The sequence below is a fragment of the Calidris pugnax genome, unplaced genomic scaffold (assembly GCF_001431845.1).
Source record: "Calidris pugnax isolate Ruff unplaced genomic scaffold, ASM143184v1 scaffold103, whole genome shotgun sequence".
Lineage (NCBI taxonomy): Eukaryota > Metazoa > Chordata > Aves > Charadriiformes > Scolopacidae > Calidris > Calidris pugnax.
The window spans coordinates 11,667,499-11,692,992 of NW_015090990.1; the positions used below are offsets into that span (position 1 = coordinate 11,667,499).

Sequence of the window (25,494 nt, forward strand, 5' to 3'; positions counted from 1 at the left end):
CAAGATGGGAATATACTTTGACCACACCTCTCTATGAGTCCCCTTCAAAGGATTCAGGTGAAGGGACAGACAGACATCTGTGAAATCCAAGACAGTTTAACTGTAATGCAAGTCACAAGATTATCATAGTTGGAACCACTTCCAGTGGCAAAATTTCATGGACTTCACTACCTTTATTAGTGAATATCTTGCTGGTTGCAGACTTTCAAACACACAAGAGGCTGTTCGGAGATTCTTTGGATTGTTCTGTTGAATTTGGGCTACTTCTCAAATCTGTCTTTAAAGAATCACTCAAAAAGAAAATATGATCTTCATCTGTAAGATAAACAATCTCAAGGCAAACGTGCAGGATTTCCTTACTTATAAGACTCTAACGGAGATTACAAAAAAATGAAGTACTGTAGTAAAAGGAATCTTAAAGCAGATTTAAATTAAAAAGAGTTTTGTTATCTGATTGAAAATAGGAATCTTACCCCTTACCCCCACACTCCTTCAGAGCACTTTCACATGCAGGAATTGTTTCCTAAAGTGAAGCCACCTATTCTAAGTGTAGTCTGATACAAAACTTAACAAGTCAAAATTCATATGAACTAACAGCATTATATCTGGACAATAGAGTCTTTAGATTTATATTATTTAGCAATTACATAACCTTCCAGCTGCCACCTTCCAATTACTATTTTCCCTGAACTAAGTTTTCTACAGAAGTATTGAAAAATGTTATAATCTTACCATCAGAAAGAATTACACAGCTATGGCCAAGGCTGCAAAATGCTTTTCTATTCAGTCTTTTTCACAAAAAAGACGCCAAGAGCTTTGTTGTACAAAACAAGTAGACATTTTAGTATTTGGTGAGCACAGCAAGCCTGCTGTAGTTCAAACAAGATTAGCTTCAGAAATGATTGGAAAGATTGATGATATAGATAATTTTCTAAAAATAGGGAAAATTGAGGTTTCCATTAACCTCCTAAAAAGGTAAAAGATTAGAACTGCTAACATTAGTGTGTAATCTCTTGTAAACTCTGCCTCACCAACTATGAAAAATATCAGCTTGTATTGGCAAACTGAAGGGACCTATAACCTTTGTTAATAATGTCAAAGAACTCAAAAAATGAAAGAAGATGCATGCAACAACAAGATATTCTTCAAAATCTTTATTACTGATTTAGTGAAACCATACAACCTGCATTTCTACAGCCTATTATAGAAGACTAATAAAAAAAAAAAAAAACATCACACTAAGCCTTGTACAACAATTTCTTACTCCAAACATCCACTCTATGTATCAAACAACTTTATCCTCTTAGTGGACAAAGATAAAATGCCACACATTTCTAATTTGAGACCCCCTTCATTTAATATTATTATTAAAGTGGGAAAAAGTTAAAGGCTGTAATGGTTTGTTAAGGCTACCCACAAAGCAGCTGGACTATAACTATTTTAAAGAGACATTAATTTTCATCCAATTATTCTAATATTCCAGAAATGGTATTTTTGACTGAAGTAGACCAAAGTTCTACATACCTCAAAGCCAAGTCTATCTTTCTCTTTCCAAAAGCAGAAATGTGTAACCTTCTTATCCCAAAATTCATCTGGCTTTACTACACAAACAAGTGACACCTCAGCTGGAACAACGTTCTGAAAAACAAATGAAAAAATAAGCAAAACATTCAAGATTAAGCCTTCATTTCACACAGAACTGAATTCCATTTACATGTCATCATCTCTTCAAGAACTTGAAATTTACAGACAGAAATTAAAATAAGTCTCCTGCATCTATGTCACACATTGGTTCCATCCTGCTTTGTAGTAGATTGCACTAAATTTCATAGCAAAATCATGTCAGAACTGAAAAGAAAATCTCATTTCTTCACTCCTAGTCCTGAGGCATAACTATTAGTTCATGCTATATCAGTATAGAACACCATGAGTTATTGGCTAGACTTTATTTATGGTATTTCATTACAAAAATATTTCAAGAACAAGGCTTTCTACCAATGTCATTTGCTATGTAGAATGAAACAGTAATCACAAATTTAGAAACAGTTGCATACATTGTTATTAAATCACCTGTGAAAAGAGTATATCCTTATATACTTAACATTAACATTTCAGCATATTAATTCATACAAGTATTACTAGGAAAACATTCCTCAGCCTAAACCAGTAATTTCAGCTACCAAGTTGATTTTATGTTGTTACACTGAATGTAGAACAAGGAACAAAGATTCTTGATTACTCCCAAGTCATCAGCTATACTAATAACCAACAGGTAGATAATCACAGCACTGACATAAAGGTGACACATTCCCTTGGAATTCTCTTCAATACCTTGTTTTATTAATAAAAATATAATTTTGAAAAAGTTAAATACATCCAACTTAGCAATCACAGCACTGAAAAAAAAAAGATAGTTCATTCTTTTATCATTGTAATGAATATGCAAAAAATATTTAAAGGTAGACAGTATTTTTAACACAGAAGTGTCTGATTGATGACCAAACAGCACCTCTGAGAATTACATGTCCCCAAACAGAGAGAAATCTCAAGTGGCCTGCTCAAGTGATTAGTTTACCTAGGAAAATCGTCTTCACTGTTTCCTTATCAAATTAAAGATACAGATGTGCAACTCATGTTTCTGCAGGCTTCACACTGGCAGGAATTGTACTGACAGGATGCCAGTGAAATCTGAGCATGAGCAAATAGCTACCTTCCCCACTAGCTGAAGTTCCCATTAAATGTCACAACTGCATGCTAGCTGAAGTGGAACGTCAGTCAAGATCATAATCAGAACATAGTGGATCTAATTACTGTAACTCTATTAATAGGAATGTCATCTTAGTCAAGAATAGGTGAAAGACACCTTGAAACAGACTTAAAAACCCAAGAGCAACAACAAGACAGCAGGACAAAAAAATGAAATTATTTGTATTTGACACATTTTGTGAGGCTTCATGTAATTCTGAGAGGAAAGCTGCTCTGAAAAAGAGAAGTCATCTTTGCAATAAGAAAGGCAGTAGTCCAAATTCTTTCATCTATTCAGAATGCTCTATCACTTATTTTCTTTGACCAGTGAAGACCAGAAAATAACCTTTACTATTTAGTAGAAACAAGACTTTATTGTAAACCCATTGTTCCGAAAAGCTAAAATAATAAATTGTTATTAAGTTTCTTTAATTGGGAATTGGCAATTATTTTTTTCTTCTGCTGCTTTGTATAGCATCCAGAATATAATTTGTGATTATGTCTATTATCCACAACAAAATCAGTTACAGAAAATTACAATGGAAACAAAATACTACAGCACATTGCATGAGAACCTACTCAGCTGCATTATCAGTGTTCCCCTGCAGACATTCCTACTACTCACAGTTGACGACACCAAGAATGTATTTATTTTTTAAACTAAAACTCTGTTTTAGAATAAGGTCTACAATTGTGTGCAGTACATAATGAACTTGTCCCTCACTTGAGCAAGGTGTATCATCTGTTTTTCACAATGTTTCTTTCTGCACAGAACTACATTTTTGTAATTTTAAAAGGCCACAAATTCTCTATTTCTCAAGAGATTACTGCCCCTACAATAAGACAGGTGTTGGATTCACATCTATAAAAATAATCAATGAACTATGAATACCTAAGAATTTATTTACCTGTAGCATTAACACAACTGTCTTTACCACGTTCCATTGAGATTTTCTGCCATCCACTATCACAGTAAATCCTCTAGCTTTACACTTCTCACTAAAAGAAGAAAACATTTAGAGAAAATAAAATTCATGAACATGAAACACAATGACTTTGGGTTTCAACTCTACTGAAAAATACAACTACATAGCTTTTTTACTTACAAAAGCACTGTCTTATAAACCTTAAGTTTACTCATTTAGAAATAACTTTCTATTTTAATACTGAAGCATATTAATAGATATCCCAAATAACAGTTTTTCAGTAGTACTGAAGTGTATTTCTTAATTCAAGCATTTATTTAAACTTTAGCAAGTATGAAAAGGTTTCATAAATTGTAAACTTCCCAAAATCTTTAGAAAGAAGAGGCTGATCTACAGTTTTGTAAGGAAGAGAAAGGGATGTCAGTTTCTTAAGAGATTACTTGTGAATTGGTGCAGATTTGAGGCTAGAGCTACCTATCATTTGATGCATGTCCATGCTTAAATTTCTTTCCTGAACAAAAAGCCTAGAAATTGCAGTGCACAAAAAGCCTCTACAAGGACAGAGTCTTTGCATAGGGATCTACAAGAAAGACATCATCTTTTCTAATAAGGTTTGAGCCTGTGTTATTACAACAACAACAAAAATCAAAAACACAAACAACAACCTGCTGAAAAGAGCTAGCTGCAAAGCCAAAAATTCAAAGGTACTTCTGCTCAAGTACCAAATGAGAGGAAATAGTGAAAGCTTTCTTCACTCTCTGTTCATTCCCACAAAGAGCTCTGCAACTCATTTCTAACTGAAGCTGGCAACAAAGCGCTCACAACAATAGCTGGGCAGTGCTTAATGGAGGCAGCAACCTCTGTACACCACCAACAGCTGGGAAGCATTACCTTCTCACAGCCAGCACAGCAGCAGCCAGAAGAGGACATGGAAGCGAGCCTACAATTTCACCATTGTTTAACCACATTAGATACGTCTCAGATTGAGTAAAGTTATAAGTAACTAAAAAACATGGCATTTACATGAGGTAGAAAAGCATTATGTAACCTTTAGCACCCAAATCTGCAATTGCAAAACAAAGCCATGTCTGTGATCTCCTTAGCTTACAACAAAAAAAAAAAAAAAAGGCAACTTGCACGTAAAAGTAAGCATTATGTTTCATTCCAATAAATTTAACTATTATTTATTTCATGTTTAGGCTGAGCTTCGTCAGGTACATATAAAAGACAAATGTATCTTGGGATTTTAAAAAAAAGGGGGGGAAGACAACTTACTAGTCTATTTAGGAAAAATAATTGCAAAGTTGGCTGCCAATCCATACTTCCTTTTGGTTTTAGTGAACTTCTGGGATCACATACATGATTTTTCTGGAAGCACTCTGAACATTCAGGCTTTATGCATGCAATGTTTAATCAGAATTAACTCAAAAGTCACACTACCACTACTTTTAAGAACAAGATGAATAGTGTTACTACGGCATCTTGAGACATGGGTTCCTTGGGTTCACTGGAAACTAGCAGTATGAGCATCTGCTCTTCTCTACTACTAAACCTATTAAAAAAACCAAAACACACACAGAAACAAGCAAATTCAAAAGTGAGCTAATCACTTCAGCCAACACAAACATAAGTGTTCGTATGAAAGTTAAAATAGAAATAAAAAACCCCACGCTTGGTGATTTGACCCACAATAAAGAGAATGCAACAAAGGAAGCAAACTTGAGTATGTACAGACAAGAGCATAACATTGTGGGTTTTTTTTTTTCTTGGATTCTGAAGAAGCCTCTTCAGAATCCAAGAATTTTAAATAGCACCAAAGAAAGTTTTAACAGTGGACTTAAACACTAGGAATAAGTTTTCTCAAGTTTTAGGAAAGCTCGACACACACCCCCAAAGAAATTTTACCCAAGACACTATAAACAGTTACGCCTCTTAAATTTTGGCCACAGCTATCCATCAACATTAGAATGCATATTTCAAAGCAGATATAGTTACAACATTTGACACACACAACCGAATTAAAAGTTAAACATATTAGGTTACCTTACACATAGAACTTGGAGAAAAAAGTAACGTTAATGTTTCTTGGATCTCTGTCTGGGTTAGGGAAAAGATCCCTCCCCACACCCCTCCTTTTTTCCACACACTCTTCAGAAAGTCTTTCCAGAAGAAAAAAGGCAAGCACTTAGCCCAAAGAGTTTGCATTTCCCACTAAAAAAACCCATGCAAACACAAATTACAACGATTTTTCCATACTGCCACCATAAAAGAGAGGTCATTTTTTCCACAACTGACAAACATAACTTAGATGTGGGAACACTGAACTTTGCGTTCAACAAATTTCCCAGTTTGTATGGAGTACACAGAGTACTTTGAATTTTCAGATAGTTATTTTTACACTAATATATGTAAATACATACATCAGGAAGAGACTGCAGAACAATTAATGCCTACTAGAACAACAATGCCTGCATCTGTTGCATAAATATGGCCACGTCCTTAAGTCAATAAGATGACTTGTGTGGATGAACATTTGGGATTTTCATCACTTTACAAGAGACAACAAGCTGTCTGAAAAACCCTAGAACTTCCACAACTAAAATGTTGTGCAATATACTCCACATACCTGTTGATGTTTTACTTGTAAGCAACCTGAGTTTATTCTTTGCTTCTCTCTACCCAGTCAGAATTCTTTTAAACCATCTTAACTCAAAAAACCCAATTGGTTCATTTAATTGTTTTAAAAACATTTATAGATTGTAATAAGCAAAATACACTAAACAATCTTTAGTTATGGCATTGTTCCTCTCTTTCCAGAAGACAAATTTAAAGGGATACAAAAGCAAGCATTTCTCTGAGAGGCTTCTTTCCTTTTTATATCAGTGGCACAAGAGAACAAAACAAAGCTCTGATACAGATCGATCTCTGGATCTTAAGAAAAAAAAATGCAGTTAACTAAGGCAGAACCAAGAGCTGTCACTACATGCTTGCAGTGTTACATGCACAGAACTTAATCAACAATGATTTTACAGCAAGTTCTGGATGTCAGGATGCTCAATTTGTCATTCAGCACATTTAAGCAGTATCTTTATTTCAAACATTTGAGTTGCTCACTAACTTCAGTAAGACTTCGTATGTTTTCAAACTCAGTGCACACTTAAGCGCTACAAAAATCAGCAAAGAGAAAAGGAAGTTTGTTTTTTTACTTTGGGCAATGTTACCTTTGCAAGCTTAGAAGTTTCATTAGAATGGCTCATTAATTTACATAATAATTTAAGTGCATTGTCATTAAAAAGAAATTACAAAGATATCACAAGAAAGGAGTGAAGAAATACAAAAGACAAAAAATCCCAAAGCCAGATATCTAGAATAAAGGACATATGTAAGCCTTAGTACATATCCCTTAGTTTAGTGGGATGTATATTTCTAATTCAGTCAGACAGCATCCCATTTTAAACAAACATTTATGTAAAATTCATTTGGCATTGAAAGGCAAATTAAAAGAAAAACCAATAAAAAGATTCCTTCCACCACTGGAAAAAAGGCAACCCTGTACAGAACGCCTTTGAAATCACCTTGGGATACTCAGTAGGTAGTCAAGTGTGACACTCAGCTCGTCCATACTCGTCTGTTCAAGGCATAATGGAATTGTCAGAATGAGGCCACTTCTTCTGTCCTTCCCTCCTATTTTGGGGGAAAAAGTCATTAGAAGGGTAATATGATGGCTTTAAGGTAAAATAAATACTTCACAGTTACGTCACAAAAGTAATCTTTAAATTTGCTGTGCAAATCACAACTGACACCTCTCAGTTGTGAGGATTCATTCACCACACTGATATTTAAGGCATCACCAAGGCTTCAGAGCACAGACCCACATGTGTAGTTGTCGGTCTTCCCTCTAGTGCTTTCAACATAAACAACACAAATCAAGCTTTCCAGAGGCATTATTTTTGCATATCCAGATTACACTGTTAAAAAGCATCTTCTGGACCTCCTACACTACCAGCCTGTGAGAAACCTGGTAGACTCCCAAGGTGAGCATGTTCCCAGTGGCTCTAGCCAGAATACAGTACCTCACAGAAACATCGACTACGCAAAGAAGGTTCTTGCACCACACAGGCTGCCCATGGCACATACTCTAAATTGGTAGTTCATTCATCATACACATAAAATTTCTAGACCTACTTACAAACACATAGCAGTCATCTCACAACTCTGATAAATATTTCCAATGAGTTGCTTTAATCTTCATATGTTTTCAAACCCTCCTGGTAAAAGTTACACAAACAATATCAGCAAATAAAATACTGAAAGAGCTGGCCTCACATTTATACATCCATTAAGAGATCCTTTAAGATCAAGTGTTAGGTGATGCTGATGTGCTGCATTTTAGTAGACTGTTCTAAAACTGGAATTTGGGTTGTTTTGACTGCACATACTCTCAACAAAGTCTCTGGAAAGGTACAGTTTGTTATAAAAGATTGACTTGAGTCAAACAGGTAAGAAGCAGTAACCAAAATAGATTTGGAGTAGGTTCTTACTCATAGCTTAAGCTGGAACTGAAGCCAAATCCAATGAATACAAGCAGATGTGAAAAATGAAAAATAAAAACTGACACAACTCCCTGAAAGGGTCAATCATCAAATGCTGTACAGTGATGGAAATCAGGTGTGCAGCTGACTTCTGTTATCACCACATCTCCATGTAGAGGGCGATACAGCATCACTGGTGATATTCAGAAGGCAGAAGGCCTTGAGATCAAAGTATTTGCCCCTAAATGACTGTTAACTCATCAGAGGATTAAGTAAAAGGGACAAAGGTGGCTGTGACATATTTGGACCAAGTCATCTAGTTCATATATTTGCAATTTTGAGCAAGCCACCTCATCTACTTTTATTTCCTCTTTGCCCTTGGCTCTTTTAATGTCTGTAACCAGCAAAAAGAAAATAAATCCCAATTTCAAAACTCAATCAAATAACTTGGTGGTTTTTTTGGTGGGAGGCACAGGAGGGGAAATATGAGAAGAGAAATGGGGATGAAGTGAAGAACATTAATGAATCAAAACATACTCCAGAAAGATATAGTGCTTGAGTTCATAGCTTATTAAATGACAACTCCACAGAATCACATCGAGTTGTAAGGGACCTCCGGAAATCATCTAGTCCAACCCCCTGCCAAAAGAGGTCCACCTAGAGCAGGTTGTTTCATCCCTGCATAAGCTAACTGCATTCTTGTGATCTTCCCAAGTGGTCAGTCCTTTTGGGGGTGGGTGTTTTTTTTTTTAATTCTTGAGTTTAAGCTAATATCCATCTCTACACTAAACCAGTTTTAAAGCATTCCACAATCAGGAGTAGCTGAAAGCCTTTTCCATTTTATTCAATATTATTTTTTAGAAAAAGTTTTAATATATTAGCTACCTTATAAAAACAAAAATACCACAGAGCCATTTAAGCACATGTAGGAGGCAGTTAATAAACAATTTTCTCCATATTTTAGAAAAGCTCTGTAAAGATAATGATAATCTCAGCTTTACTTGGAGTGAAAAAGAAGCAAAGTAAATTTCCGTAATCTGAGAAAGAACACCTTTATTCTCACACATTATTCACATGGTTAAAGCCATTAAATCATGCTTTTGCTTCATAAATTTACTAAATATTGTTGGAACTGTAGTTCTATCTAATCAGTAAGAATAACTTCTTACAAAATATCAACAGCTCTGGAGAAGTAAGACAAAGCGCATGAGCACAGCACAGTAATGTTTGCAGATACATACACATACATTGGTATAATTTGGTAAGAATTCCCCTCAATCATTAGAGATTCAGGCAAGATAGTGAAAAAAACCAGTTTGTTTTCACAAAATACACTGGAATCTTAATTGCATAGGTTTTTCTTCCTTGTTTCCAAAGCTCTGCAAACTCCCCAAAGAATATTAAGGATCCACTGATACCTGCACATTTTTCACATCTTCATAAAGGAGCTACTGCTTTATGTAGTCTATTGCAATAGTCGTGCTTCCCTCTCTTTCTCTTGTTTGGGGGACAACTATTGCTGGAAAACAGCAATGCACTTTTTAATTACTTTATTTCTAAACAGAAGAATTAAAGAGTGGAGCTATACAAGAAAGGACAAACAGGAATCAGTTTAAAGTAACAGTTATTTACAGACTGTCCATTCTTCTCTGTTTCTGAATGGCAGACAGCATGAGAATTGGAGTGGGGAAGAGGAAGAAAAAAGAAAGAAAAATATCTTGATGCTTTAAGAGCTGGACATTTGTTCTCATCTGTACACTTGGAGTGAAAAGAGAATTTTTTTCCACTTGCTACACTGCTTAGTGAAAGCACATTAGATCCAACAAATAAAAAAAATAATTGTAAGTTTGGTATGTAAAATAATAATTCAGAAGCCATATTGATTCAATGGTAGCTTGTCAGTTACCACCTCTCAACAAGAACACAACATTAAAATGAATAAAGAACCCTTTCTTTAACTGGTTAGGCATCATTTGGTCTTTCCTTAAGGAGATCCTCAGAGAAGGGAGAGTAGCAGTTTATGAATATAGAAAAAAAGTCATAAAATTAAATTTGCGATAGGCAAGTTCTAAAATGGGTTACACGTCGTAAAATGGAGGAACTATGAAAAATTACTGAAGTAGAGAAGCAAGAAAACACTGCCATAATAACAAAAAATTAAAAATACAGACTGGACAGAATTTGGTGATCAGACTGAACAATCCTGTGATAGGAAAAGTAAGAACAGAAGAGGTTACAGGAAACAGTAGAAGGACCAGCTTGAATCTTCCAGGGTCCAAAACTCCATGAGCCAGGGCAGTAGCTCAGGATTCTATTGGATAATATATTTGTAAGAACTGTATCTGACACTCCCTCTCCTCCCCTACCCATGAACTCATGAGTAGAGCATTGAAGTTGTTCATTTTAAGGAATACATACATGGCTGGGGAAGGAAGGGTTTGCAGAAAAGCACATTTTCTTCTTGTATTTATAGCAAGTTATTCTTGCCATAGCTGATTCATAACTGGAAGGGGCTTGTTCTGTTCAAAGTTACTTCTGGATTCATGAGACAAACACCAGCCCCAACAACAGCAGTTAACTATTGATAGTAGTTCATGTTTTGTTTACAGACTTGAAAGACAAACGCTGAACAGCCTTTAACTAATGAAAATTTAAAATTGACACTTGAAGCCCATTTATACAAGATACTAGATACACACTAGACACCTGAATTTAAACAGCATTTCCTGAACTGATTTAAAAAAAAAAAAACACCCACAAACTAAGCTCAAAAACTATAATCTCTTGACATTTCACAAATAGACGGCAATAATTATCTACATTATACAGTTTCATGACAAGTCATCTTGTATAATAACTGAAGGGCTTTCCCCCCAGCTTGCAAACACTACTACATGAAGATTCAAACATCTGTATTCTGCCTGCACTGTGATTTTTGTGCAGATTTCTTGCACTTAAGTATATACAGATCAGGTAAATGTTCTGTCAACCTGCCATAGCACAGAAAAAGAACAAAGTGGGAGTTATCACTGATTCTTTTCCTCTGTGAAAAATGATGGCCAGTCATTTATGTAAAAGATAACTATTATATCTTTATCCATCTAAGAATAATTTTAACTCAAAACTGTATTTTAAAGGAAACACTGAGAAAACCTGAATGGGGCTTTAAAGAAATATTACATTAAGATACAGTTATGAAGTGACAGCTATCATGGATGTAGTCTAACACTTCCCAATACTAGCACACTAAAAAATAAGAATTATCAAACAGTAAAGTTGTTCTTTGATATTGGTTGTATTATTTGTAAATTCTTTCTAAAAATTAAAAGTTGTATAAATATTTACACCACCTTCAGAACACAATGTTTAGTGAGATAAACCCAATCACATTGTGATTTTAGGCATAGCAAACACCACCTTCTCTTACAAAAAAGCACTACAGTCAGACTGAGTCCTTAGGCTTAGAATTAAATCTGACAAAATCAGGGAAAATTAACTTGATGTATGTTGTAACTCAGAAGTGTAACTCAGAATTTTTTAATTCATTTTGCACTGAAGTAGTTGTTCAGGTTTTTTGGTGAGTCAATAGCTTGCCTTTTTTCCCCCTGCTATTTGGTGACCCACCAACATGAAAGCTAAACAGCCATGGATTCCAAATCTGAGGAGACACTGCTCCACTAGAAACCACTCTGTCTTCCTTCCAGAGAAAGAATGGTATTTGTACCAATTTAACTCAAAAATGACAAGAGACTTCAACATACAAACACCAGAGAACATTTCCCTAAAATATGATTTCTCCAATTATTTGTTTTGAATCATTAATATATTTTCATTTATGAAAGTATATGGACTAAAACTGCTTTAAACTGATTTCTGTCGGGTACCTTTACTTACATTGAAGAACACTTAAAAGAACTGCTGCTTGAATCTTTACCATTCATTAAATTAAAGCACCCATTAATACCACACAATTCAAAAAAGGTCAAACTTACTTACAAACAAATAGGTTCAAAAAGGTTCCTAGCATTTTAACTGCCACTCAATAAACTCCTTTCCACTAAGAACATCTATATTTTGAGATGGATCAGGCAGCTTTAATCACAAACTGAAAATGCACTCTAGTTAATGAGAGCTTCCCTCTGTGGTATAATGCTGGACAACAGACATATTATGCATCTGCTATTACTACAGAATGAATTGCCCACTGTCCCAGGCTTTAATGTAAGGCATTGAAGGTACAAAAACAGGGGCTCTGAGAATGAAGAACTGCCCACAGTAGGAGAAGATCAGGTTCGAGGCTACAGGGAGACCTTATAGCAGCCTTCTAATATCTGAAGGAAGCCTACAGAAAAGCTGAAAGGGGACTCCTGGTCAGGCAGTGCAGTGACAGAACAAGGGATAACAGTTTTAAATTGGAAGAGGGAAGATTTAGATCAGGTATCAGAAAGAAATTCTTTACTGTGAGGGTGGAACAGGTTACCCAGACGGTTGTGGATGTCCTATCCCTGGAAGTGTTCAAGGCCAGACTGGATGGGGCTTTGACCAACCTGGTCTAGGGGGGAGGGAGTCCCTGGCCACGGCAGGGGGGTTGGAACTAGATGATCTTTAAGGTCCCTTCCAACTCTAACGACTCTATGATACTATGAAATTCTATTAACAGAGGAACAGGTTTAATTTCTCAAGTGACTGCAGCAGGCTAAACTAGACTAGCTAAAAATAAATTAAGCAGACGAATATTTATTTATGGCAACACTTGTCAATTTTTGAAGTTGAGAAGTGTTCTGCAAGTTATCTACCTACCCTAGAGTAGACAATCAAACACAAAGAACTAACACATGTACAACAGCAGTGCAATCAGCAAGAGAATGTCAATCATCACTTTCAGTATTCCCTTCGTTTCTATCTGGCATGGGGAGGACAGAAAGTTACCTTCAACACAAAATTCAAGACATTTTAAATTAATGTAATAATAATTCCAGCCTTGCCTGAATTAACTACTTTGCAATAATCAAGATGTTGCAATGCATGACTAATTCTGCTTTCATTTGTTTCTATGTTGGAGAAAAGACAGGACTGAAAAGGAAGGAAAAATTTTCAAAATAACATCCCGAAAATATTCACTCTGCTTTTCTAGAGCCACACACACACAAAAAAAGAAAGGATTATTCTTGGATATCTGATAAATCTTCATTCTTTTATGTATGGACTGAAACTTCATGGCATCAACTTTGTGGGGTGAGTTACAAGCTACAGCGAAAACAAGTGCTAAGTGCCAAGAGCAATAGCTTGGGTGCTAGATTAAAAGTTTCAGAGATCCTTTTGAAACATGATGAAGTGCTAACCAACAATATATTTCTGTCAAATATATCCAGCAAATACAAATAACCAACCTAAAAATCCCATCCAAATTGTGCATGGAAGAACCAATTGAGAAAAACAGAAACCGTACCTGAAAGAAAAGCCAATTTTTTCTTCAGAATAGGTAATATTACTGAAGCTTCCATTCTACTTCAGGTAATTTTCACAGCTCTGAAACAGAAGAAGTTAAAGTTGTCAAGCATGGAAAACCAATTACAATATTTCACTAGAATGAGCACTGGCCAAAACACTTTTTTACGCTTCTGAAGGAAGCACAGAACACTTTAACCAGAACTCATAGTATTGTAAGAACTTTAAAAAAAAAAAAAAAATCAGATGCATTTTCCCATGTAAATCTTTAATTAAAGATTTCTTCCCTCTCATTTTAAAAAGAAAAAAAAAAAGTCAAAGAAGAATCTCAACTGGGGCACTGAAACAATTTTATAAAAGTCCTATCTCCCAACCCTATTAAACTACAATTATTTTACAGTTAGATCATCTGTTTGCTCAGTCATTCATATGTAAAATAAGTGTAAATAAAATGGCACTTCTGTATAGTCTGTCTCACATTACTAGGAGTATAATAATTATTTAAATAAGTTATGCTGCATTTATGTCAGGACACTGCCATTACCCTGCCATTGGTAGGCCTTCAATAAAGAAAAACATCCAACAGCCAGAATAAGTATGTCTAATCCATAGCTGTAAATGCTTCTGCTCCTGTTGGTTCAGATCTCTTCTTACCCTCAATCTCACTTTTATTGCATTATGAACTGCAATTCACTGTGATTAAGCTTCTGAAGTTCATTGACAAATCAACAAGATGCTTGAACTGCAACCTTCTCTTCCAGCCTACACAAAGTAGCAACTGGCACCTGCTTAGAAGTCTGAGTTTATACTTGCACAAATCAATCCATAATTCTGCCTAGAAATATGCAAATCAAGATATCTACCAGTATCCAGTCAAAATAAAAACCAGATTAAGTTTTTTTTTTTTCTTAAATTCCGGCCACGGGGCTTCAGACTACAACCTGGAGCTCTCCATCTGGATACTTCAGCATTCATGCACACAAATAAAACTTTATTTCCTTGGGAAGGGAGGAGAAAGTCAGCTGAATCAAAACTATAAATGATCTAGGAGAAAAAAAAAAAAGGAACAAAAAAGGGAGAACTCCAAATATAGAGGGAGATCTCCAGATAGAGAGTCCGAGATAAAACAAAATAGGTATTTATTCTCTTGTTAAAACAATGAACTTCATTACAAACAAAAAAAAAAGGCAGAACGATTATTTTTAATATGAAACAGAAATAACATCTCAACAACTTTTTATTGTCCCTCGCTGTTTCAATGTGTAAAAGCTTTACAATGTTCACTCCCATCCCTTATTGCTAAATCTCCATATTTAAGTGTCATTTTTGTCAGTTATATGAAGTACACATTTCCCATATTACAGAAGGAAACAAACAAATTTCAGTTCTTTTAGGAAACTGAGTCGCAAGACAGCTTGCACTTTAAACAATTACTCAAATTAGCATCCTATTGAAGCTTCCTGTATGCTTCAAAGAAAAATTTGTAGGTTGTTACATAAAACACAAAACTCAAGAATGACTCAGGGAGTCATTTTTGTCTCAAACGCCACACTCAAACCACCCTGCATAAGCCATTTAACTTTGTTAGTATTCTTTTTTCTTAATATATGTTAACAGGTACCTGGTAATGATTTTTCCCCTTTCCTCCCCCAGTTATATTTCAAAATTATTACAACTGGCTCTTTATTATAATCAATGAAGAAAGCCCAAACCTACACACACACTTCATTATCTTCATACTTTCAGATGTGAACAAAAGTTTGCATCAACTTATTGACTCTAGGAAGCATGTTTCTTTGCTGTTGTGAAAGGACCTATTTATTTAATATGAAAGCACTGCCTGGCTTTCTGCCACAGTAGTGGCACCGTCCATGGATCAAAATAGTTCTTTTGTTCAGTATTTCCTGGAACCAAAGGAAGCATTCTGTTCATTCAGAGTGGAGGGAGGTGAATCAGAACAATTTGCCGACCGTTTCAAACACCTAGCCTTTGTTCCAAAACTCCTGAAGCTTTCAATTAGCTCTTCCGTGAGAGCTTTGATGTGCTCCATCTAGAATAAAACTCTCACCAGAGCAGGTTATCAGAACATACAAAAAAAAAATCTTCAGGTTTAAAAATAAGGTTTATCATCCTTCTCTATCTTTAACACTCCAGAGAATCTCAGGATGAGCTAAACTAAATGTCTTTGTTTAATATTGGAAAGTGAAACAGTATCAAGAGAGCTGGCATCTACTTTCCACTGGGAGTTTCAAAGGTGTTTTTAAAAAGGTACAATGCTAAAAAGCAGTTATAAGTATATTTAGACCTACAAATAAAATTTAAAGCCGTTTTAACTTGTTTGGAGGAAGAAGAAATGATTGGCTCTGAAATTAGCCATCAAGCTCTCAATTTAGAATGAGGAAAGAATGATGTCCTGCTCAATGTCCTACTACTGTTTTGCTGAAAGAAACACATTCAGTATCTATTCTTCAACACAAAAAAAAAGGACATTCTAACTCATTAAATAGAAAAAAGCTACAGAAAGACAAGTGCACTGAACAGAACAGATTTCACTTTAGGAAAATTAAATACTTCAAGAAGCTACATTTCATTAATTCCAAAACAAAAGACATAAATTTTATGTGCTCAAATTTTGCATATATGAAACAAGTTAAAGAGGTTACATGTTTGATGAATTTCAGAAATAATCTGGAGTGCTGCATGCCCACCTGCAATCTACTTTGCCAATTAAAATACCATATGCCAAATTGCAAAACTTGTGTCTACAGGAAAAATGTTAAATAAAAGAACCATATCGAAGAATCCCACTGAACTTGTTTAGAATGACCTGGGCTTTCAGGTTTTTAAATCAACACAACAATGTTAATCTCCAACAATGTATTCATTCTCTTGAGGATTTCCACAGAAAAGTGGCAAGACTAAATTCACATAATATTTGTATTTAAAACCTAAATATTTGAAAGGTATTCCAGTGAAATAGAAAACTCTTAACAACCTCTCCCCACCAAGCAGAAAATAATACTGCTTGTGGATAAAATTCTCTTAAATACAAACTTAAATGAAATAAGGATACATTAGGGAGAGGATTAGGGTGCTGGGGAGACAATAAACAAATAGTAAAAAAAAAAAGTTACAGAATAGATAAAAACGTAAACAGTATTTCAGGCTGCACTCCAATGTGAAATCAAATCAAAACTCAGTAGGCTACATACCATATCATTTCTAGGCTCTTTCCAGAACCTAGAGCCTAACTGTAAGTTACGTTGTTTTACTCAGAGTTTAAAAATCTAGAAGTTTAAAAAAAAAAAAAAATCCTAAATAGCCACAGAACCCATACAAAGTAAGAACTATGTGCAATTCAGCATAAAAGTGCAAAATTTCTGATGAATGAAGAATATCACCTGCATTTTCTGCTACACATCTTTAGTCTCATCTAATAAAAAAAATAATTAAAAACTAATGTTCAAACACTACTTAAAACTATTTTAAAAGTCAATTAAAAGAGAAAGGGCAGAGGGAGAAGTTGACAGACTCCCATTGACTAGATGACTGGAAGCAAGATACACTGAAGCTGTTAGAGAGAAGATGCCCTGCAAGTAACAGGTGCTTTCTTTCTAAGAAACCCAGGGGGAACCACTGGTCAAAACATTAACAATCAAAATGAATTCAGGCTCAATGAGAATTAATATAAACATGTTTACTCATTCAGTACACATCTACTTTCTTCATTCCCTCATCATGTATCAAGCAAGACAGCATTGCTGGCCTGTTAAACACAGGACTAAAAGTTAGGAAAAAAAAATAAAATCTGTTTTTTATTCCTTGCTCTGCTATGAAATATACATATGGCTTTCAGCAAGTCATTTATCCCTTTTAGTCTTCATTCAGTCCCTCCATCTAACTCCCTTTTACAAGAGTATCGTGATGTTTAATTCATTAATGTTTTGAAGACTTGAGAGATTAGAAGGAACTCCACAGATCTGCCTATAAATAACCAAGAAGCAGATGGGCAGCTACATTCAAAACCGTAGCAGCTTGCAAGTCCAGGCACAAACAATGGCATAAACAACAACAGACATTCTGAAGTATTGCAAAAAGAAAAAGAAACAAAAAGAAATAAAAGACTCGATCACGTTAGATGAAGGTCTTGCAAAATCAACTTCTGAATTGCAGACCTTCCAAATTAACAGCTACGTTCACTGAAGCCAGCATAAAAGTTTTTTCAGATGTTAACTTCAACCCACAAAGCATTACCCCACATTTCCCCCAGAACAGCTTAAAAAAAAAGTTCATCTGTCCCACACAGAATTAAAAGCCATGTGCAAAACATGGAAAGCTGAATATCAAAATTATCTATGTAGATTATTATTTTACCTTCCCTTAAAGCTGTATTAAAGGATGCCATCTTTCCCACAGCTAAGTGGCACAAAAGCAGAGAAAACACATAGGTGTCTCCAGGGCTGATACCCCAGGGTAATTTGAGAAGCCCCCCGATCCTGCCCAAAAAGTAGAAAGCGGCTGTAAGCATTTAGTTAATGCTGTCTTCAATTAAAGAGCACATGGAACCGGGTTACTCAGCTGGACAGTTTCAAAATATCAACAAAACTGACATGATCATCAGCCTGGGTACTTACATGCTTTTACTCTTCAATATATCATTTTTTAGCATTAGAGCCCATTAGAGCATAAGAAAAGGTAACTCCACATATTTACATAAAACCAAATCAAGGGGTTTTTTTGTTTTTTCCCCATTTTCTTCTTTTTATTTGCGTTTTGACTAACTATAAAAACTATCCATAAAAAGGGCATACTGAAGTTTTATATTTCGCCTGATTTTCAAGTTGTACACAAAGAAAATATACCTGATCTTCCATAACTTGCTAATTCACACTAAAGGATTAAAAAAATAAAAACTACAATCTCAGTTGATTTCATCATTGCATACGTTTGTTTACCTTTAAAGCAAAATGCAACCATACAATGTCAGTTTCATTAAACATACACAGTTAGTACTCCAACTTAGCAAATTTACAGCAAATGAATGGACAGACCTAAAACACGCTCTATTTTTAGTTAATCCTAGGGTTAACAGTTTGCTAGGTCATGATCGAAAAGCACTGTCACAGCCATGCCAAATTTAAGCTTGAAAAAAAAAATCATCCTTTTTTCTGCCCAGTTTTCACCTGGAGGTTCAAGTCCTACCTCTACACTTTGTCTTTTAACTATAGCTAATAATACAATTTAGAAGCTGCCTGTTAACTACTTCCTCTATTTAACCCATATTCCATATTCATTTCCCGCCCTTTTAGCCCCCTTCAATGCTCTGTGGAAAGTGAAATAAAAGATGAGCAGCAAAAAGGAGTGATGAGCAATATAATGAATAGTGAACCAGCAAATGGAGAACACGTGAGTAAGAGAGGTTATGCCATCCGAGAAGAAAAATACGTTGAGCTCGTAAGCTGTAAGTTTTAACTTTGATCTCAGTCAACTATTCATTTCACAGAACAGTGAAGCTTTTCCTCAGACTTAGAGCAAGCAACAGAGGGAAAGAAAAGAGAGTATCAAGCACAGAAACAATTAACTAAGGACGCACAGTAACATCTGCATGTACAGCTGTGAAACACAGTAACGACACCTCAGTGTTTTCATACAAGGAGGACAAGCACAGGATACCGTGCAGTAAATAGCACTCTCTCAAAGAATAGCACTTATTTGGATTCAAAGGCCGTGCTCACAGAAAGCAGTCTTGCTCCAACCCAAAGAAACACATGCAGAAGCTTGTAATGATGCTACAACACATGGCATATAAAATGATAGCTTGCTAGAGTTTTCTACCCTTTCCAGCCTCAGGCCAAGCCAAATACATATGGTATATGTTAAATTACAGCAGTTTTCAGGCTTCTTTTATCTACAATAGTAGAGAAAATAAGTCACAGGTTTTGGATGCATCCCTACATTTCCTTTTCTGCCACATTTACTGAGAGAGAGAACCCATGTTTACTTTCCTGCAGAACCCTATAGCTTGCCCTTGCAGGATGCCACAGGCAACAGAAGACTATGATCTATCTTATACCTCCTCTTGCAACAGGCAGCCAAAATAGCAGAAGTTGCAGTCATCTGGTATAGTTCCAACACATTTCACAGCATCAAGTGACCACAGAACATGCAAAATGCAATCTGGGAGGTTGCTTCTTCCATCATTTTCTATATAGCAATAGGGCAATTGAAATGTTATGTTCAAAGCATAGCACAGACGTTTTCTCTTCCTCAGCACACTTCCCTAAAATCCCTAAAAAAACCAAATTATTTCAGGTCTGGCTCTTAACTTTACTTAGTCAGAGACAATGTGAAAATAAGACAGAAATCACAGAAACAAATTATGCCAGAAGACAGAAACAGTCTGAGTCACGTGTTGGGGGAAAAAAAAAAAATTAAATCAGTGAATAGTAGAATAAAATTACATACTCCTCTTCTAGCTGCCTCTACTAAAAGAAAAAACCAAACAAGTCATAAAAGCTTGCAAGAATGAGCTGGGGGAGATGAGTAACCTATCACCGGTTCTTTAAGAAACTGTCCAAAACCAGTTCATGATGAAAAAATCACAAAGAGCTCTTATGCCTTCAGTACTTCATGAAACTAACGAAGACAGCGAGAAGAAAGAGACTGGACAATTCCAGGCCAAGTCAAAAGACAAACAGCTGCACTGATGAATGCAACTGTTGGCAGTCTGGAGCAAATGAAAAATAACTTTCCTCTGGGGTGCAAGATTAGAACTTCTTGTGCCTTCTATAACGTTTATATAAGAAAACAATCTACAACCTCATAACAATACACATACTTGGCACTGGTTACAAGTGCGTGCGGCTCAGGCCCTCAGAATCACTTCTCAGTCCAGTATAGTGACACTACAACTGAATGGAAGCAAAAAGAAGTGCTTTTCTAAACCAAAAGCCATATGGAGTGGTGGGGAGCGTGAAAAGGGAAGGCATTGCTTGAGAGGAAAATTACAGCAGGTTCTATAGACATAAGCGTAGCAGACACAAAATCGGTCATCCTTTTTAGGTGGAGAACACTGACCCAAGACGAGAAGAAAACAAATGAGAGGCTAATAAGAAGACTGTTTACAGATTTCTAAAACTTTGGGTTTGATATTCAACCAAAAAAAGTTCCCAGCTCAAGAGCAAGATTTCATGCAGGCCTTGAAACATCCTGAACAATTTCCTCTGTGGTTTGTTGGTTTTTTTAAAGAAAATTATGGTGGTGGCTTCCCCTTCCCCCTTCACTGCACAACACACAAGGAAGACACAATAACAATAAAAATCCCTTCATAAGGAACATGTAATTTGAGAACCTTGCTTATCATAATTAAACATGAAAGGAGAAGATACTGAAATATGGAACATAAATACCTTGTTCATTCACATTTTTAAGTGCCAAAATATTTCAGAATTACACAAATTCATTGCTACAGAAAATAATAAATTATCTATGCTGCTCTTAAATTACCATACACAAGAGAAATAAATCTTTAACTTGCACAGATACCTTCAGTTTTTCTATTCACATTAAAAATTCTGAACATTTCAGCTGCAAACCACAAACTAAATGGGCCACAGCAACCACCTGCAGTTAACCACAGCACCTCTCCCACCCCCTCAAAATAAAACATGTAACATTCCACTATCATAAATAAATAAATGGTCACACGCTTCACAGAATATAAAGTCTCTAAACTGCTAGCTGAAGAACCTTGCACAGATGTAACACATACGTTTTCACTGATACCATTTTCTAGGGCCAAACTAGAATATAACACGACAGAATTAGCAAATGCTATGCTAGCAGAGAGAAAATGGACAACACACATTGAGGGTATACTCACAAGAAAGAAACCATTGCTTTTACCTACACCTGAAAGTAGATAAGCCATGGCATCTTTCATCTACATATTATATGTCCATCCTTACCCTTTCCCTCAAGAAGGGCCATTTATCTTCTCAAGGTCAGCCATACATACCATTTAGTGACCAAAACATCAAGTTAACATCAAATCCATTTATCTAGTTCTTCCAACACTTTTTTCCCCCCAGCCTTACTTGGTCTAGTCAACATTTATTCTTCATGATATCTCTCCAAGAATACATCTCAAATGCAACTCTGTCAACACCACAGGAGTTTGGCTTGACTCTGAATTCTCATATGCCTGCTATATCTATCTCCCTTGAATCATTGCTTCTGCAAAGCCCTAAACCATACCTTCATCTCCTCTTAACTATTGTTATTTCCTCCTTAATTGTTTCTTTATGTCCCAGCGTTCCAAACTTCAGCTTGTCCAAAATGCAGCAGTTCATCTTCTCACCTAGAAACAGGAAAACAACACTCCATATTGATTTTCACTTGCTTCCTTGTTGAGCTTAGAGTCCACCATAGGGATTATCCTCACTTCAAACTCTCTCACTCATTTAGTCAAAAGAGTAAAAAGCTTTGCCAGTGCATTTTTCTATCTGCTCACTCAATGTGCTCAAGTCTTTCATTTCTCTTCTATGAAGAAGCTTAACAACCCCATCGGAGCAGCAACAATCTACCTCAATACTTTTAAAACTTCTTTCCTTACTCTCACCCAAAACCACAGCTCCATCTTTAAATTAAAATTCACGTACCTCCAGTCTTATGCTTAAACACCCTCTAATTCATTTGCAAACACTACCCTTTGTGAGATACCGTAAACACAAGCCACACAATTTTATAGTATCCAAGTCAAACTGTATGAGTTATGTAACATAACTTCAGTATCAAAAGCCTTTTGTTAAAGCACCTTTTTAAACATTTTACAAAGTCACAAGAAAAAAATGAAGTTAAAAAAGGCATGAGTTACACCCTAAGTAAGTTTGTGCAAAACCAATTGCAAAGTTATGGTTCTATGCAGTGTATTCATCAGTGTCAAAGCTTTGTAACAACCAACTACATTACATGAAAATTTTAAAGATCTTATTGTGGAAGAAATTGATCCTACTTACCATTGGCACCAGAACACAGTTAGGCATAAAAGTTTGAGCTCTAGATCCCAGATTCTGCAAATTTAAATGAAAAGAGTATTGGACCATATTTTTAGATGTTAATGCTCAATCTAAAACTTTATTTCCTTGGAGGCTGAAAACAAGGGTTTATTACAAAGGTACATGATAGGGGAATCAACATTTCCATTATATATCCACAAATACTTGTAAGCTAAGCATTCAAGTTGAGTTGGACAGCAGGAATCCCATATTTTCTACCAAAACATATGGTAGACATCAACATTGTTTATAATTAGCAGCCAATGCTCCTGAGGCAGCACCGGAAGCAGTGGGGAAGTAACAAGAACCAGAATCCTTGTAGTATGCTTTCAGCCAGAGGTAATCTACACAGAGTTTTAGGCAAAATCAAAAATAGAACAGTGCTAGTGGGTTTTTTTGTGAAAAGAAAAAGAAGGTATTCCTACAAAGTATGGTAATCACTGCTATAAAAATTAAAAGGCAAATTATAACAAATTTAAAAAAATATAAATTGTCCCATTTGTATTAGAAGACACAAAATTAAGAGATAAGCATCAAACATAAAACCCCAGCAGATGCTTTAAGACTTGCATGAAACCTTGCAACTGAACAAATTCCATCCACCAACAAAACTCAAAAACTCAAATAGTGTACACTGTGTTACAGGTGAAGTCAAAATGTCAAACACATTTCATAGGTTTTACAGTTACTTAGATATAGCAGTCATTACAGTAATTTCTCTCAGAAGTTTTAAATTTAAAAAAAAGCTTACATTACCGGTATTTTTCTAGTCAGACAAATGCGCTAGCAGCCTCAAGAAGATGGAGAGAAGGCAAGAGAACACACTCATAGATCAGGAATAACACTATGAATATTAAGTGCTCAAAATAGCTTGAACAGAGACACAGTTGAAATCCTACAACATCATTTGTTACCCATACAAGACCCTATGGTAGGCTTTATCTACTTTATCAGAGGCTACCTATTGAAGGTGTTCTGTGTTTTCCCAGCCACTCACAGTCATTGGGAAATAAAGATGTTCCTCTGCATACTCTGTTCTTAAGGACTCTTGACAGCTATGTAGCATTGTATTAAAGCTCACCATCAATGTATCTAGTATCTCCCAGAAGCACCTCCAGTTCCCCTCCCTACGACCACTCCCAAGCAGCAGCCAAGTGAAACTGAGCTGAATTTCACCAGACTCCTTTATTATGCTGCTTGAAACTAACAACACTATGTTTATTTCCCCTGTTTATGTAAACCAATTTAGAATTATAGCAACTCCAGGAGACATCACGGCACTGTTTCTAGTAAGAAATTTAAAAATATATATATTTTCTTAACTTTTGTTTCTAGAAAAACTGATGTTACAGATCACCTAGACTGCAAACAAAATACGAGCACGCTACTTTCGGAAAAACAGTTGGCTGAGGTAATTTTACAGGATTTTTCAAGTAGTAACCTGCAACGTAAAGAGCTGTGCAAAATCCTGAAATCCATCACTAAATAACATTGTAATTACTCTTAGTTTTGGTGGGGAGTTTGGGTTTTTGGGGGGTGTTGTTTTTTTTTTTTTCCCTTGACAGAGCAAAGCATGATCAGCACTTTACCAGCAAGCAGTAGGCCCCTCTGACTCTGAGGTCCACACCTTTCCCCTTTTTTCCTCCTTAAGTTTCTACTTGGTACGAACAATAAGACTAGGACTATAAGAACCCACACTCAGAAAAATGAGAACCCTTATAAGCATGGAAGCTCATCACCATCACTGTTCCTATAATGCAATAACAATATGCATTATGTACTATACACCGAATCTTATTGGACAGTATCACAGAATGGGGAAAGGGGGGAAAAACCCAGATCTTCCTCTTCACAGTGTATTTTAAGGTGTGAACTAAGTCAACATCCAATCGTTAGGACAACGCAGACACCGCAATACCAAAAACACAGAGGACCAGTATTTCCTTTGGGATGAAGAAAGATGAAAGAAAGACTGACAAAAGCATCTACTAATATCCATCCATGAAAGCCTTACCAATTTTGCTCATTAAAAAAATTACAAAGACCCAAAAAACAAAGAACCATTCTCCACTAATTGGTAAGAGTGTACTCTTGCTTCCACACTCGTTCAAATCCTTTAAGATAAAAGGGTGCTTTAGAGCATCTCCATCCTACAGCTGCCTGGCCAAACGGCTCTGTTAGGGGGCAGCAAGGGACACCACAGTTATGGGGGGAAAAGCAAACTGCGAGACAATGGACCTGTCAAAAATCAAAGAAATGGCAACCACGGCTCTGAGCAACCACCGCTTCAGCCATGAATCAGCTTCCCTACCAGGCAGCGCTTCCAGAAACCCAGGGGCGCCCGCCGCCGCGGCAGTGACACGGCCGTGACTCGTCCCCACCAGCCGCCACCCGCACTCACTCACCCGCGGCCACGCACCGGGGAAACCCCCGCGAGAAACCCAGCGGATCGGCGAGGCGGGCAGCCGGCTCCCGCTCCGGGGAGCCTTCCCTTGCCCGAAGCCCTCTCCTGCCTTCCTTCCCCAGCCCGCCGGGACACCGGTGGGCCCCGGCGGGAGGGGGCCGCCGCCCTCCCGCCGCCCGCACAAAGGCAGGCCCCGCCAGCGGCGGCGGCCGCTCGGGAGCCCCCCCCACCCCCGCCACCGCGGCCACGTATGTAGCGGCGGCACGAACAATACCCAAACCTGTTGCGCGGGTCCCCCCTGGGCTGCACCGACCTGCCGTGCCCCCGGCCCGGGACAGCGGGCAGCACCCACAAAGGGGCAGGGGAAAGGTGGAAAGGCGGGG

At 36.6% G+C, this 25,494-nt stretch overlaps 1 protein-coding gene across 3 annotated transcripts in view; it reads right to left on the bottom strand.

The window, feature by feature from the left end:
• SESTD1 (SEC14 and spectrin domain containing 1) overlaps positions 1–22,868 on the bottom strand; it is a 53,630-nt gene extending 30,762 nt beyond the window's left edge. The window contains exons 1-6 of one of the 3 annotated variants that reach the window (XM_014954622.1): positions 22,669–22,868; positions 21,908–22,010; positions 13,653–13,732; positions 7,247–7,355; positions 3,654–3,744; positions 1,525–1,638 (exon numbers count right to left, since the gene is read on the bottom strand). In XM_014954622.1, coding sequence (XP_014810108.1) covers positions 1,525–1,638; positions 3,654–3,744; positions 7,247–7,355; positions 13,653–13,707 — 369 coding nt within the window. In that variant the 5' untranslated portion in view covers positions 13,708–13,732; positions 21,908–22,010; positions 22,669–22,868. The remainder of the gene's footprint in view (positions 1–1,524; positions 1,639–3,653; positions 3,745–7,246; positions 7,356–13,652; positions 13,733–21,907; positions 22,011–22,668) is intronic. The other 2 variants (XM_014954619.1, XM_014954621.1) reach the window with 2 other exon arrangements.
• Between the last annotated feature and the right edge of the window lie 2,626 nt (positions 22,869–25,494).